The sequence below is a fragment of the Melospiza melodia genome, chromosome 24, assembly GCF_035770615.1.
Source record: "Melospiza melodia melodia isolate bMelMel2 chromosome 24, bMelMel2.pri, whole genome shotgun sequence".
NCBI classification, from domain to species: domain Eukaryota; kingdom Metazoa; phylum Chordata; class Aves; order Passeriformes; family Passerellidae; genus Melospiza; species Melospiza melodia.
Window position 1 is genome coordinate 1,559,451 of NC_086217.1, and position 14,261 is coordinate 1,573,711.

At 62.5% G+C, this 14,261-nt stretch overlaps 1 protein-coding gene across 1 annotated transcript; it reads right to left on the reverse strand.

The window, feature by feature from the left end:
• Positions 1 to 7,024: 7,024 nt before the first annotated feature.
• Positions 7,025 to 12,229, reverse strand: LOC134428983 (TBC1 domain family member 24-like). Its single transcript, XM_063176083.1, has 7 exons — positions 12,115 to 12,229; positions 10,858 to 11,956; positions 9,930 to 10,088; positions 8,938 to 9,001; positions 8,449 to 8,544; positions 8,042 to 8,312; positions 7,025 to 7,241 (listed from the first exon to the last, which is right to left on the reverse strand). Exons 1-7 carry the CDS (start codon positions 12,227 to 12,229, stop codon positions 7,096 to 7,098), a joined length of 1,950 nt encoding a protein of 649 aa, XP_063032153.1. The 3' UTR covers positions 7,025 to 7,095.
• Positions 12,230 to 14,261: the final 2,032 nt, after the last annotated feature.

Genomic DNA, 14,261 nt, shown 5'->3' on the forward strand with positions numbered 1-14,261 from the left:
GCTCTTTCCCCCACACAGGCACAGAGGTTTTCCAGCCTGTCCCACATTCCAGGGCTGGCCCTGGATCCCCAGCACTGCTGCAGAGCCTGTGGAACCTGCTGGGGGGTTTGTGGCTCACAGCACCAGGGGCTCCACAGGAGGAGAGGATTCTGACTGGATTCCTGGGCTGGAGGCTCCCTTAGTGAGAGCAGGGGTTTCAGGCAGAAGGAGGAGGATTTGCTCAGGTTTGATGGACAGCAGAGGGGCACAGGCTGAGAGGATCCCCCTGTGCTGTGCTGTGAGCAGGAAATGCTGTCAGTGACACGTGAGGAAAACCAAGCAATGACACCTTTAAATGCCAGTCCCCAGTGCCTTCCAGAGCTGTCAGTGCAGGTGTGGAGATAAATCATCTCCATTAACTGAAACATCTGAGATCCTCAGCGTTAAGGGCTGCAGCATTCTGTTTCTGCTGCATTCTAGCTGATGACAGAATTCTCCCAGGTCTCCAATGCCTGCAAGAGAAATCCTTCCCTTGCATCACTTCCCAGGCACTGATCTTTACACAAACAGCACTCGAGAGCTGCTGCTTTTAATCCTAGATGTGATACTGAGTTAGTAATAAGCACTTCTGCTGTGCAAATTTGGAGCCTGTTTGAGGAATCAGGCCAAGCGTGCCAGGCTGGAAACACCCAGGCATTTCAGCAGTGGCTGCACTCCTAGAACAAGGTCTCTGAACAGAGCTTTAAACTGGACACGGCAAAGGAACAGCCCCAGCATCCCCGAGTGTCTTTGGGAACGTGGGGTTAAAATCTTGGCTCGAAAGAGCTTCCCAGTGAATGCCAGGAGTTGGAGCTGAATTTTTTCCTTAATCAGGAGCAGACAAATTAAAATAAACACAGAAGACTGAATTTACACAACAAGTCATTCATTAAAGGCAGGGCAGGAGGGGGGAGGGAAAAGAGAGGGAGTGGAAAAGAGAGGGAGTGAAAGCGAGATATCATCCAACAGGAGCAGATCCCCCAAAAGGGAGCAGGTCCTGAAACAGGGAGCAGATCCTGCAAAATAGAACAGATCCTCCAAAAGGGAGCAGAGCCTCCAAAAGGGAGCAGATCCTCAAACAGGGAGCAGAGTCTCAAACAGGGAGCAGATCCTCAAACAGGGAGCAGAGCCTCCAAAAGGAGCAGGGCCTCCAAAAGGGAGCAGATCCTGCAAAAGGGAGCAGATCCCAACCAGGCCGTGCCAGGAGCCTCTGGGAAAGGTGGCAGTGACAGCAGGGAAGTGTTGAACAGCAGCCAAGCTGTGTTCCCTGTGTCCCAAGGTGATTCTCAGAAGCAGGGAACCCTTCACAGCAATCTGAAAGGAACACAAGCCCCTGCTCCCCCTGAACCAGTCAGACCCATTTGTTCAGTGCTGTGGGGCTCTTGGGGGGATCTGGTAAATGCAGGACAGGAAATACAAAAATGGACTCTCCTCTAATTGTAAAAGTTCTTTAAAGTTGCCTCAGCTGTAAGGAAAAGGATCTCCTGAGAGGCTGAGGAAGCAGCAGCCCCACAGCTCCTGCTCCAGCTGCTTGTGCAAACCTGGGGAATTCCAGACCAGGCTGGCAGCACCTGGAATCTGAGAATCCCACAATGGTTTGGGCTGGAAATTACCTCAGAGCTCACCCAGGGCCACCCCTGCCACGGCAGGGGTACCTTGCAGTGTCCCAGGCTGCTCCCAGCCCTGTCCAGCCTGGCCTGGGACATTCACAGGGGTGTCCAGTCCACAGCCTCTCTGTAGCGGGGCCTCCTCAGCCCTGGAGTGAAATATTTCCTCCTAATTTCTCATCTAAACCTTCCCTGCTCTGCCTGAGCCTGTTCCTGCTTTCCCCACAGGCAGGGAGCACTCAGATGTCCCTTTGATTTCGGCAGGTGGGACAATCACTGCAGGAATTGGGACAATTGCTCCTTTTCAGCTGAAGCAGAGTCGGTGCCCAGCAGAGTTCAGGGCCTGCAGCAGCAGCTCCTGGGGAGCTGTGCCCAGAAATTGGGCCAGGAGCACAAAGGGCCTTCAAAGGGCTCTGAACCAGCATCCCTAACCCAGGGTAAGGAAAAGAGACACAGCAAATCCATGGAGTGAGCTGCAGGCAATGCCCACGGTGATGGCACGGCTCCCTGGGGAGCTCCTGAGGAGATGGCACACGAGTGGCACATGAGGTGGCACACGAGTGGCACATGGGAGCTCCTGAGGAGATGGCACACGAGAGGCACCACGAGAGGCCGGCGCTGGCTGCAGAGGAACCTGCCAGGGTTCTGGGGGAGGCACCTGGACACAGCCCTGAGTGCAGGAGAGCAGAACTAAACCGGGAGCAGGGCAGGGGGAAGATGGTTTCCTGTGATCCCTGTGTCCCCTGTGTACCCCGTGTTCCTGCATTCCTTGTCTCCCCTCTGTCCCCTTTGTTGCCTCTGTTCCCTGCATTCCCTGTGTCCCCTGTGTTCCATATTTCCTGTGTCCCCTGTGTTCCGTGTACCCTGTGTCTCCTGTGTCCCCTCCATTCCCTGTGTCCCCTCTGTCCCCTGTGTCCCCTCTGTTTCCCAAGTGCCTCCTGGAGCCCTTTCGGGCCCTTCCAGGGGCTCTGAGCTCTCCCTGGGCCTTCTCTCCTCCAGGTGAGCACCCCCAGCTCTCCTCCAAGCTCCCCAGGGTTTGATTTCCACTTTAACCCCATCATTGTCCCTCTGTCCTGCCCAGGCTGTGCTCTGGGTCCCCCCGAGCAAACGGGGACCTTTGGGTGGCTCTGGTGTCCCCAGCAGTCAGGCAGCCCCACCAGGGCTCTGTCTGCTGCCATCCTCTCGTGGATGAAACCCAGAGGCTGTGTAGGAGGTTAAAAATATCTCCATTCATTATTTACTCCTTGCAGCAAGAACCCGCTGCTTTGAAGTGTGATTATAAATACAAACACCATCAGGAGCCCTGCCTGCCCACCCTTCCCCTGCAGAAATATTTGCTCTTTGTCCTGCTCTGCTCTCCTGTGAACCCTTCCAGCTCACCTCCTTTAAATACATGTCTGAATTTTCTTTGAGTGCAAACCAGCCCTTTCTGGAAATGCATTTCAGGGCTGCATCCCCCTTTGCCTTGGCAGCCTGAGAGCTGCTCAGCTGTGATGGTGGCCAAAATCAATCCTGCTGTTTACCCCAGCATTTATAGACCTCACAGAAATGGGGACCAAACCAAATCCTGCTGTTTACCCCAGTATTTATGGAGCTCACAGAAATGGGGACCAAACCCAATCCTGCTGTTTACCCCAGTATTTATGGAGCTCACAGAAATGGGGACCAAACCCAATCCTGCCGTTTACCCCAGTATTTATGGAGCTCACAGAAATGGGGACCAAACCCAATCCTGCCGTTTACCCCAGTATTTATGGAGCTCACAGAAATGGGGACCAAACCCAATCCTGCTGTTTACCCCAGTATTTATGGAGCTCACAGAAATGGGGACCAAACCCAATCCTGCTGTTTATCCCAGCATTTATAGAGCTCACAGAAATGCACGTACAGATAATCCCACATAGGTGGAAAACAAGGAGCATCATCATCACCCACTGAAGGGTTCTGCCGCTCCTTCTCAAAACACAAACAAAGGAATCTTCAGATCAGCCCGAGGGAATAAACACGTTCTCCTCTATCTGAAGGCAGAGTTCCTTTAAGGTTGACCCGACTTTATTTTCAATAAACATCTTTCCCTCCCCCAGCAGATCTAAACCCTTTCTTTAGAGATAAACTCCCCGTGGGGTGGGGGACTGTGCATTCCAGGTTTGGAGTTTCGTGAGGAGCCAGGGGCCCATAATTCCCAGTGGGAACAAGGTTTTGGGGATAAAGGGTGATGTTTGCTCACTAAAATGCATCATGGAATGCCCCATCCCTGGCAGGGTGGACACTGGGGCTGGGAGCAGCCTGGGACAGGGGAAGGTGTCCCTGGGACAGGGGAAGGTGTCCCTGGGACAGAGAAGGTGTCCCTGCCATGGCAGGGGTGGCACTGGATAAGCTTTGAGGTCCCCTCCAGCTCAAACCATTCTGGGATTGTATTTTTCAGAAAAATTACAACAAAGCGCTGAAAACAATCCCTCAGGGAGGGACAGTCCCAGGGTGGGGCTGCAGGCCCAGCTGCCCTCCAGGGAGGGAAATTCCCCCTTGGGAGGGCAGTGTCCATCCCCAGACCCTGCTGAGCCCAGGGCAGCTCTGCTCTGCAGGCACCACGGGGGGATTTTCCATTCCCAGTACCTGCTGCATTTCCAAGGAAAAGTCCAGAGATGCCTTGAGGAATCACCCAGCTCTGCAGGGGGGAAACAAAACCAGCCCTTGGCCCAGGGTTAGCCATTCCAGGGACTAAATTGTGTGGAAACAGGGATGGAAACATGTTTGTTTTGATAAATGCTGTGGGTTTGACTGCAAGAAAACATCTGTAAAACCCCTCCTGTGGCACTGAAGGCTCTGCTCCAGCTGGAAATTTCTGCTGTGGGACATTAAACGTGGTTTCACAAGGAGCTGGTGGCAGTGCAGCGACAGGGAATTGTTTGTGTGAGCAGCAGGTGGGTGGGACGGGAGGGGAATCACTGCACGGGGCTGGGAGAGGAAAATGGGAAGGATGCAAATGGATCTGACAGTGGTGGGGGATAAAAACACACCAGGACCTTCTCCCCAGCTGCAAGGACAGGAGGGCCTGTGGATTTCCCGTTTCAAGGCTCTGGAAGCTGCATTTGGTGAGAGTGAGTGAAGAGGGCAGGGAGGAAGGAAGGAGAGGAGAAGGAGGGAAAGGTGAGCGCTTGTGTCCTCCACAATCCTGGCTCTGAACAGAAATGTCTGCTGTGGGCAGCATGGGAAGGAGGAGGCTGGAGGCACCGCCTGTCACTCCCATCCCAGGCATCTCCTCTTCTCCCCCTTCACCACAATCATCAGCGGGCATTCCTCTCCCAAGACAGCCCCGTGGGAGTCAGTGCTGGGGTGAGACAGGGATGGCTGGGACACTTTGGAGTGTTCTGGAGTCAGTTCTGGGGTGACACAGGGGTGCTTGGGACACTTTGGAGTGTTCTGGAGTCAGTTCTGGGGTGACACAGGGGTGCTTGGGACACTTTGGGCCGTTTCTGTCACAGTGTAGCTGCCCAGGGAGCACACACAGCCCCTCGGCGCTGCCCCCATCGTGTGCCAGTGTGGGAACTGCTGAGCCCGGCCCTCCGGAGGAGCAGGGCGTCCACACCCCCCAGATCTGCAGGGAAATCAGCTCCGAGCATCACAAACTGTGCTTTTTGTAGCTATTTGTGGAATTGCTGAGCCCGTCCCTCCAGAGGAGCAGGGCATCCACAGCCCCCAGATCCTCCCAGCTTCACAAAATGTGCTTTTTGTAGCCATTTGTGGTACAAGGAAGTGTCCAATAGTCCCTCACCTCGGGGGGAGCAGGGGATGACCCAGACCTGCAGGGAGGGATTGTCCCTCCGTTAATTCCCCGTCATTCAGAGCCACCCTGGGCTGCTCTATTTGTGCCAAGGCTGGCAGGAGCCCAGAATGCAGCTCAGGGAGCAGAGGTGAGCCAGGCAGATCCCTGCACTGCTCTGAGACACCTCTGTGGGGACAAGGAGCAGAAACGCCCCAAAGGGATGAGCTGATGGATATTCCAGCTCCTTCCAGAGCACACGGGGGCTGAAGTTTCCTTTTCACTGAAGATTTCAGTAAAGACGCAAAGTCAAGGGAAATGGGCAGGGGGTGGCAGGGCTGGGGGGCTCTGGGGCCACGGGGTGAGGGATTGGGGTGCTGTGGGGCCATGAGGTGAGGGGTCGGGGTGCTGTGGGGCCATGGAGTGAGGGATTGGGGTGCTGTGGGGCCATGGGTGAGGGATTGGGGTGCTGTGGGGCCATGGGGTGAGGGGTTGGGGTGCTGTGGGGCCATGGGGTGAGGGATTGGGGTGCTGTGGGGCCATGGGGTGAGGGGCTGGGGGGCTCTGGGGCCATGGGTGAGGGATTGGGGTGCTGTGGGGCCATGGGGTGAGGGGTTGAGGTGCTGACCCTCTCCAGGGAGGTGAGAGCAGGTCCCAGATCTCTTTATTCCCCATCACACGTCCCCTCTGCCTCCCAGCCCTGCTGCTCCCCCACCGTGTCTTTGTGCTGGAATTTGTTTGAATTCTCCAAGAGTTTGGAACTTTATTCAGCAATGGAATAAGGGGCAGGAAGGAAGGAGCCCTTTCAGGGTCCCTTTCAGCGCGGCAAAGGCTCGGCAGAGCTCGGGCACCCCCCAAACCCCAGGCAGGGCTTTGCCACCCCCGGCAGCACTTCCAGCCAGGGACGGGAGGAGTCTCTGCCAGGGCTGGTGGGTCCTGGGCAGTCCTGGGTACCCACGGAGGCTGCAGAACCCCCCGGGTGCCTGAGGGGCTGTGCTGGGCTGGGGGCTGGGAGGGAAGCGGATCTGAGAATGTTTCTGGTGAGCTCTGGAGCTCGGTGTTGGAGCTTGGCCTCAGAACCCCCACAAGATCTGCCCATGCTGTCCCTGTTTGCTGAGCCCCACGCTGCAGACAGGCCAGGGAGGTGTGAGAATCCAGCCTGGCTGCCCTCCCCTCCAGCGCCCCAAACCGGGCCAGACTGGGTGGAGTGAGCTGGGGCTAAACTGCAGGAGGGGACCTCGAATGTCCCCAGGGGCAGCACCCGCAGTTCTGGCCCTGGCACTGCCTCGGCCTCTCCCACAGAACCACGAGGGCTGATCTGGTCTGATCTGATCCGATCTGATCCAGTCTGCTCCGTTCTGCTCTGCTCCGTTCTGGTTGATCCATTCTCTCTGCTCTGCTCTGCTCCATTCTGCTCTGCTCTGATCCATTCTGCTCTGCTCTGATCCAGTCTGCTCTGCTCTGCTCCATTCTGCTCTGCTCTGCTCCATTCTGCTCTGCTCTGATCCATTCTCTCTGCTCTGCTCTGCTCCATTCTGCTCTGCTCTGATCCATTCTGCTCTGCTCTGCTCCGTTCTGGCCGTGGAGGGGCCCAGGGGACCGGAACAGCCGCCCAGGTGGCCCCAGCCCGGCCGGGGGTGCCAGCGCAGGGAGGGTCCCGGTGCCCGGTGCCCGTGCCCGCGGGTGGCACTCGGGGTGTCCCCAGGGCCCCTAGGTGCTCTGGAAGCCCCACACCTCCAGGAGCTGCACCTGGAAGTTCTCCCGGCAGAGCGGGGGGTTGTCGAAGGTCTCGCAGCGCTCCGTGCGTCCCCGCAGCAGGCTGGCGTCCAGGGACAGCGCTTGGCCTCCCCCTCCGCCTGCAAGGGCAGCGCGGGCTGGGCCGGGCCGGGCCGGGCTGGGGCCGCCCTCGGAGCGAGGGAAGGGCCGGGCAGGGCCGCTCCGGGCCCGGGCAGCGAACCCCGGCAGGGTTGGGGATGTGGGAACCCCCTGGGGCTCCCGGGCTGGGGAAGGGCAGCTGCCCTCGCCTGCCCAGACTTCAACCCGATACCCCCAGCTGGAGCTCCAGGAAGCCCATAGGGATCCCCCTCTTATTGATGAGGATCCCCTCTTATCCATAGGAATCCCCCCTCACTCATAGGGATCCTCCCTTACTGATAGGGATACCCCCCTCACTGATAGGGATCCCCCCTTATCGATAGGGATCCCCCCACTCTGATAGGGATCCCCCCACTCTGATAGGGATCCCTCCTTACCGATAGGGATCGCCCCTTATCAATAGGGATCCTCCCTTACTGATAGGGATCCCCCCCTTATCGATAGGGATCCTCCCTTACTGATAGGGATCCCCCCTTATCGATAGGGATCCTCCCTTACTGATAGGGATTCCCCCCCTCACTGATAGGGATCCCCCCTTATCGATAGGGATCCCTCCTTACCAATAGGGATCGCCCGTTATTGATAGGCACCTCCCGTTATCGATAGGGATCTTCCCTTATTGATATCGATCCCCCCTCACTGATAGGGATCCCTCCTTATCCCTCCTTATCTTCCCCTTACTGATAACGATCCCCCCCCTTTATTGATATCAATTCCCCCCTTACCAATATCGATTTCCCCTTACTGATACTGATCCCCCACAGATGTCATCCCCCCTCACCGATAACGATGCCGTCCCGGGAGCCGGACATGAACATGGAGGCCGTTTTGGAGGGCAGCAGGAAGTGCCTGGTGGCCAGGAACGGGGACAGGCGGCCTCTGCCCTGTGCCGAGGGCACGGCCAGGTGCTGGGGGCTGCAGCTGTCCCGGGAGGAGCCGAGCAGGGACTCGGGAGCGGGGGAAGGCGAGCGCCGCCGGGAGCGCGGCACGGCCTTGGCCAGCTCTGGCCTCTGGATGAGCACCCACTCGTACCTCTCTGCCTCGGGGCGCACCTGGGCACGGGACACACCTGGTGACCTGGGGGAAGGGGCTGCTGCTGCTCCGGGTGGGGCCTGGGGCAGGGAAGGGACGGCGTGTCCTGGCAGGACAGCAATGAGGGGACAGGGCCGGACACAAACCGTGACTTACAGTGAACACAAAGCACTCCCCTGTCCCAAAAAAGCCCGAGGTGGCTCCGCTCTTCTTCCTTTCGGCCCAGTCGGAGGAGAGAAAGGCCCCACACACCTGGGAGAGAGCACAGGGAGCTCAGGGATGGATCAGTCTCACTGGTGGCCTCTCCCCCTCACCCTCCCCTCCTGGTTCCCCAGCACCCCGGCTCAGGTGTGTCCTGGTGGCAGAGGGGCAGTTTGTGCTGCCCTGGGAGCTGGGACAGACCCGACCCGGGGCACGACAGGGAGCTCACAGCCCATGGGTGCTCCCAGCAGTGCCAGGGGGCTCACCCAGCCCGGGCAGGACAGGGAGCTCACAGCCCTCACAGCCCGTGGGTGCTCCCAGCAGTGCCAGGGGGGTCACCCAGCCCGGGCAGGACAGGGAGCTCACAGCCTGTGGGTGCTCTCAGCAGTGCCAGGGGGGTCACCCAGCCCATCCCCTTCCCCAGCCCTGCCTGGCAGCACTCACCTCCCCCTCGGTGGTTTTGATGAGCAGCACCGTGGGTTCGTAGCCTTCACAGCACGTGTAGAACCTGCAGGGATTGACAAGGCTGGGCTGAGGGAGCTGGAGCCCCAGCAGGGTGTGCTGGCTGTCCCTGGGCAGGGTGTGCTGGCTGACCCTGGGCACGGTGTGCCGGCTGTCCCTGGGCATGGCTGTCCCTGGGCAGGGTGTGCTGGCTGTCCCTGGGCAGGGTGTGCTGGCTGACCCTGGGCACGGTGTGCTGGCTGACCCCAGCAGGGTGTGCTGGCTGTCCCTGGGCATGGCTGTCCCTGGGCAGGGTGTGCTGGCTGTCCCTGGGCACGGTGTGCTGGCTGTCCATGGGCACGGTGTGCTGGCTGTCCCTGGGCACAGTGTGCTGGCTGTCCCTGGGCACGGTGTGCTGGCTGTCCCTGGGCATGGTGCGCTGGCTGTGCCTGGGCATGGCTGTCCCTGGGCACGGTGTGCTGGCTGTCCCTGGGCAGGGTGTGCTGGCTGACCCTGGGCACGGTGTGCTGGCTGTCCCTGGGCAGGGTGTGCTGGCTGACCCTGGGCACGGTGTGCTGGCTGTCCCTGGGCATGGTGTGCTGGCTGTCCCTGGGCATGGCTGTCCCTGGGCAGGGTGTGCTGGCTGTCCCTGGGCATGGCTGTCCCTAGGCAGGGTGTGCTGGCTGACCCTGGGCACGGTGTGCTGGCTGTCCCTGGACGCTCACAGCATGCTGGCACAGGGTGGCACAGGGGACATCCCTGCCTGGCACAGCCACAGGGCTCCCTGTGCCCCGGGCGGTGCCCAGGTGTCGGTGCCCATCTGGGCCAGCCTCTGCCCTCTGCCCTCAGCCACCCTCGGGACCCCGAATCCAGCCCAGGAGGGTCCCCAGCAGCCCCAGAGGTGCCCAGGTCCCTTGTGCTGCTCCTCCCCCCAGCACCAAGCCCTGCCCAGGTTCCCCCGTGCCCGCCCAGCCCGGGGGCAGGTGAGGCTTCACCTCTGCAGGCTGCAGCCGTCCTGGGAGGTGGAGAAGAGCAGCAGCGGGGGGAAGAGCGAGAAGCGCTCGGGCAGCCAGGACCAGACGAGGCGCATCTCCTGTGCCGTGACCGTGCTGGAGCTGAACTTCTGCATGTCCACGGCCAGGTGGAAGGACGGCCTGGGGGCAGGGACATCAGGGGGCTGGGGGCCTCTGCTTGATGGGGCACAGCCCCTGCAGCAGGTTCTGCCCTGCCCTGAGCACCGTGAGCTCCCTGCCAGCACCCCCAGCTGGGCTATGTCCCCTGACAGGGTCCCTGGCTCTGGCTGGGCCGTGTCCCCTCACAGGGTCCCCAGACCTCGCTGTGCTGTGTCCCCTGACAGCGTCCCCAGCTCTGGCTGTGCCGTGTCCCCTGACAGGGTCACTGTCTCTGGCTGTGCCATGTCCCCTGACAGGAATCCTGACTCTGGCTGGGCCGTGTCCCCTCACAGGGTCCCTGACTCTGGCTGTGCTGTGTCCCCTGACAGGGTCACTGTCTCTGGCTGTGCCATGTCCCCTGACAGGAATCCTGACTCTGGCTGGGCCGTGTCCCCTGACAGGGTCCCTGTCTCTGGCTGTGCTGTGTCCCCTGACAGGGTCCCTGTCTCTGGCTGTGTTGTGTCCCCTGACAGGGTCCCTGACTCCTCTGGCTGTGCTGTGTCCCCTCACAGGGTCCCAGGCCTGGCTGTGTTGTGTCCCCTGACAGGGTCCCAGGCCTGGCTGTGTTGTGTCCCCTGACAGGGTCCCCAGCTCTGGCTGTGCCGTGTCCCCTGACAGGGCCTCCCAGAGGCTGTGAGGGCCCAGCACAGCCACAGCTGCGGGAGTTTCCTGCAGCTCCCCCAGAGCTCTCCACAGGAGCTCCCATTTTGCCGGCTCAGCCCCAGAGCTGGGAGCGCAGAGCTCTCCTCACCTCCTCTGCACCACGGTGATGCCCCTCTCCACCAAGGCCTTCCTGTTGGCCATGTGCAGCAGCCAGATCTCCTTGCGGGAGAAGAGGCGGATGCCGAAGGCTCTCTCCAGGAGTTTGTCCACGCTGACGTGCTGGGCGATGTTCCTGACGAAGGCCTGCAGCTCGGCCTTGACGTCGGAGCCCTGCGGCCCGGCCGGGGCCGCCGAGAGCCGGAACTGCTTGAGCAGGGCCAGGCCGATGCGGTACAGCACCTTCTGGCCCTCCAGCAGGAACACGTCCAGCACGCGCACGGCGTAGGCCAAGGGCAGCCCGGGGAAGAGCCACGACAGCCACTCCGAGTAGACCTCGAGCACGTTGTCGGCGGCGCCGGCGATGAGCTTGTGGGCCGCGGGGCAGTGCTTGCTGGCCAGGTCGCCGAAGGTCATGCAGGAGGCCTGGTGCGCCAGGAAGGACTGGTCGATGTAGGCGGCGTGGGGAGCGTTGCTGGCGATGAGGCGCGAGAGGCTCTCGAAGCACCGGGCCTCGTCCTCGCTGTAGTGCAGCAGCAGCGCCGCCAGCGCCGGCAGCAGCGGGCTGTGCGTGATGTCGGGGAACAGGGCGCCCACGCAGATGAGGATCTTCCTCAGGGCCGTGACCCCGCGCGGGCTGAGGCAGTAGGTGGGCACGGGGCAGCCCTCCAGGAACTCGGGCAGGGGGTGCGAGCTCACGCTGCGCTGCCCGAAGAGCCGGCCGGCCACGTCCCGGTACACGAGCGCGTCGGGGGTGACCAGGCGGCAGGAGACGCGCTGGATGAGGCGGGGGTAGAGCCGGGCCCGGCCCGCGTGGCTCCCGGCCCAGCAGCCTTCCCTCGCCAGCCGCTTCAGCTCCTTCGGGGGCCGGCCCAGCACGTCCCGCGGGATCCGCGCCGGGCCCTGCGCCTCCGGCATCTGGGCCCAGTCCACGAAGGGCCCGCAGCCCCGGCCCGGGGAGGTGTCGATGTCCCACGTGTCGGCCTCGGACGTGACCACGATGGTGACCGGGGACGAGCCCAGCGCCTCTGCGGGACACAGAGCTTTTATTGATCGCCTCTCCCCGCCCCACCAGCGGCGTTCCGCCCCGGCTCAGGGCGCTCTGAAGCCTCACAGCCGCGTCCTGCGTTTCTTTGCTCTGCCCCGCCAAGGGAAGCGTTTCGGGCTTTGCCCTCTCCCGCTCTCATCGGCTCCGGGCCCCGGAGAAGCTGGGGCCAGGTCCCAGCTGGGTGTCAGGGCTGCTTCTCACACCGCGAGGGGCTTTTCCCCCTCCCAAAGCTCCCGGCCCCGATCAGGGGCTCGGGCAGCCGCCGGCGCTGGGCAGAGCGGGCTCCGAGCTCCGCCCGGACACACGGGAGCGGCATTTCCCCGGGGCTGGACAGACGGGAGCGGCATTTCCCCGGGGCTCGGGAGAGCTGAGCCGAGCCCTGCAGGGGCTGGGGGCTGTCCCCGCGTCGGTGAGCTCTGCTGGGCGCTCATCAACGGCCGAGACACCGCAATTAGCGCGCTCATTAACTCTCGGGTGTTTGTACCGTGCGTGTGCTCGGCTGCTGGGGATCAGGGATGGATTCGCACCGAGACAAGGGGACACGGGGACAGCCCGTGGTGGCACATCGGGACGGTCCCGGGCCAGGTCCGGCTCTGGCTCTCGCTCTCCAGCTCAGTTTGGCGCCTGCCCAAGGCCAGCGGGAGCAGCGGGTCGGGCTCAGCCTGGTTCAGGGCAGGAGCTGCTGGATCCGGAGCCGCTCGGGCCAGCTCCAGTCCCGGACACAGCCTGACCCCGGCACATCACGGGGGCTCCTGGCCATAGAAACCAGGCTGAGGCATCACCGGGGGGCGATCAGGGGCTGTTTGCGCCCCAAATTCCTCTCTCAGGGCGCTGCCCTGCCCGGGTCCCGAGGAGCATCAGCCCGAGCCCACCCGACCGCCGGTGCCCCGGGTGCTGAACGGAGGCTGCGGCTGTGCCCGGCCCGGGACGAGCCGGGGGCTGGGGGCAGGACTCGGCCGTGCCCCAGCCCCTGCGGCTGTGCCCGGCCGTGCCCCGGCCCCCGCGGCTGTGCCCGGCCGTGCCCCGGCCCCTGCGGCTGTGCCCGGCCCCCGCGGCTGTGCCCGGCCGTGCCCCGGCCCCTGCGGCTGTGCCCGGCCGTGCCCCGGCCCCCGCGGCTGTGCCCGGCCGTGCCCCGGCCCCCGCGGCTGTGCCCGGCCGTGCCCCGGCCCCTGCGCTCCCGCTCGGTCCCGCACTCACCCGGCCCCGTGCCCGGCTCCTCGCCCGTGCCCGGCTCGGCCATGGGGCAGGCGGCGGCCGCGCCCCCGGGGCAGCGGGGCACGCTGAGCCCCAGCTGCAGCATCTGCCAGCTCGGCCACCCCTGCCGGGTCCGCTCTGCCGCGCACCTGCCGCGCTTTTAAGGTGCGGGCCGGCCCCGGCCCCGCGGTTTGTTTGGGGTAAACACAGCGAGGGGTGGAGCGGCTCCGCGCCCGCATCGCCCCTGCCTGCCCCCATTCCGCGCCGGGCCCGGCCGGGGGCTGCAAACACCCCGCGGGCCGAGATAGCATCGAACAGCAACACGGGCAGCAAACGAACCCTTGATTTTCCTCAGGATACCCTTCGTGCTCCGCTCGGGCTGCGGCTGCTGCGGCCCGGCCGCGGGGCTCCGGCGTTCCCGGTGTGCCCCCGGGAAATGCTCGGTACCGATCGGTGCCAGCCCCAGAACGCGCTGCAGAGCTGCACAATGAGCGGGAAATGCTCGGTACCGATCGGTGCCAGCCCCAGAACGCGCTGCAGAGCTGCACAATGAGCGGGAAATGCTCGGTACCGATCGGTGCCAGCCCCAGAACGCGCTGCAGAGCTGCACAATGAGCGCTGTGCTCACCGACAGAGGAGCTGGGCTGGAGGAAATCGGCCTCCAGCAACTGGGAGAGGCTCCCGGGACACCGGCCCGGCCCCACAGCGCTGCTCTCAGCTCGGGCTGCACTTAGCGGGCACTTTTATAGGCATCCCAGCCTTTTAAAGGATCTTTATTTGCCTTTAAAATCGGATTGTTTCTGCTGTGATAACAGAAGCTGTAGGTTGTTCCTGACCAGGTCCGGCTGCACCTGCAGCACCTCCCCGAGCGTCTCCTGGCCCCGCGGCCCCTCCCGAACACAGCTCCCTGCTCCTCTCCTTCCCCGTGCTGTGCCCAATCCCTCGGGAGCAGCTCGGCTGTCCCGTCATCCCTCCCTGCCTCTGCCCCTGACGAGCGGGGAGCCCCGGGAGGGTCAGCAAAGGTCCCCGGGCTGTGCAGGGTGCAGTGGTACGAAGGGATCTTCCAGTGGAGTTATCCTTATCTCCCTCTCCCGATCCTCCCCAGAGCCTGTCCAGGCTCCTGACGGGCGGTTCTGCTCCACAGGCCGCTCCCA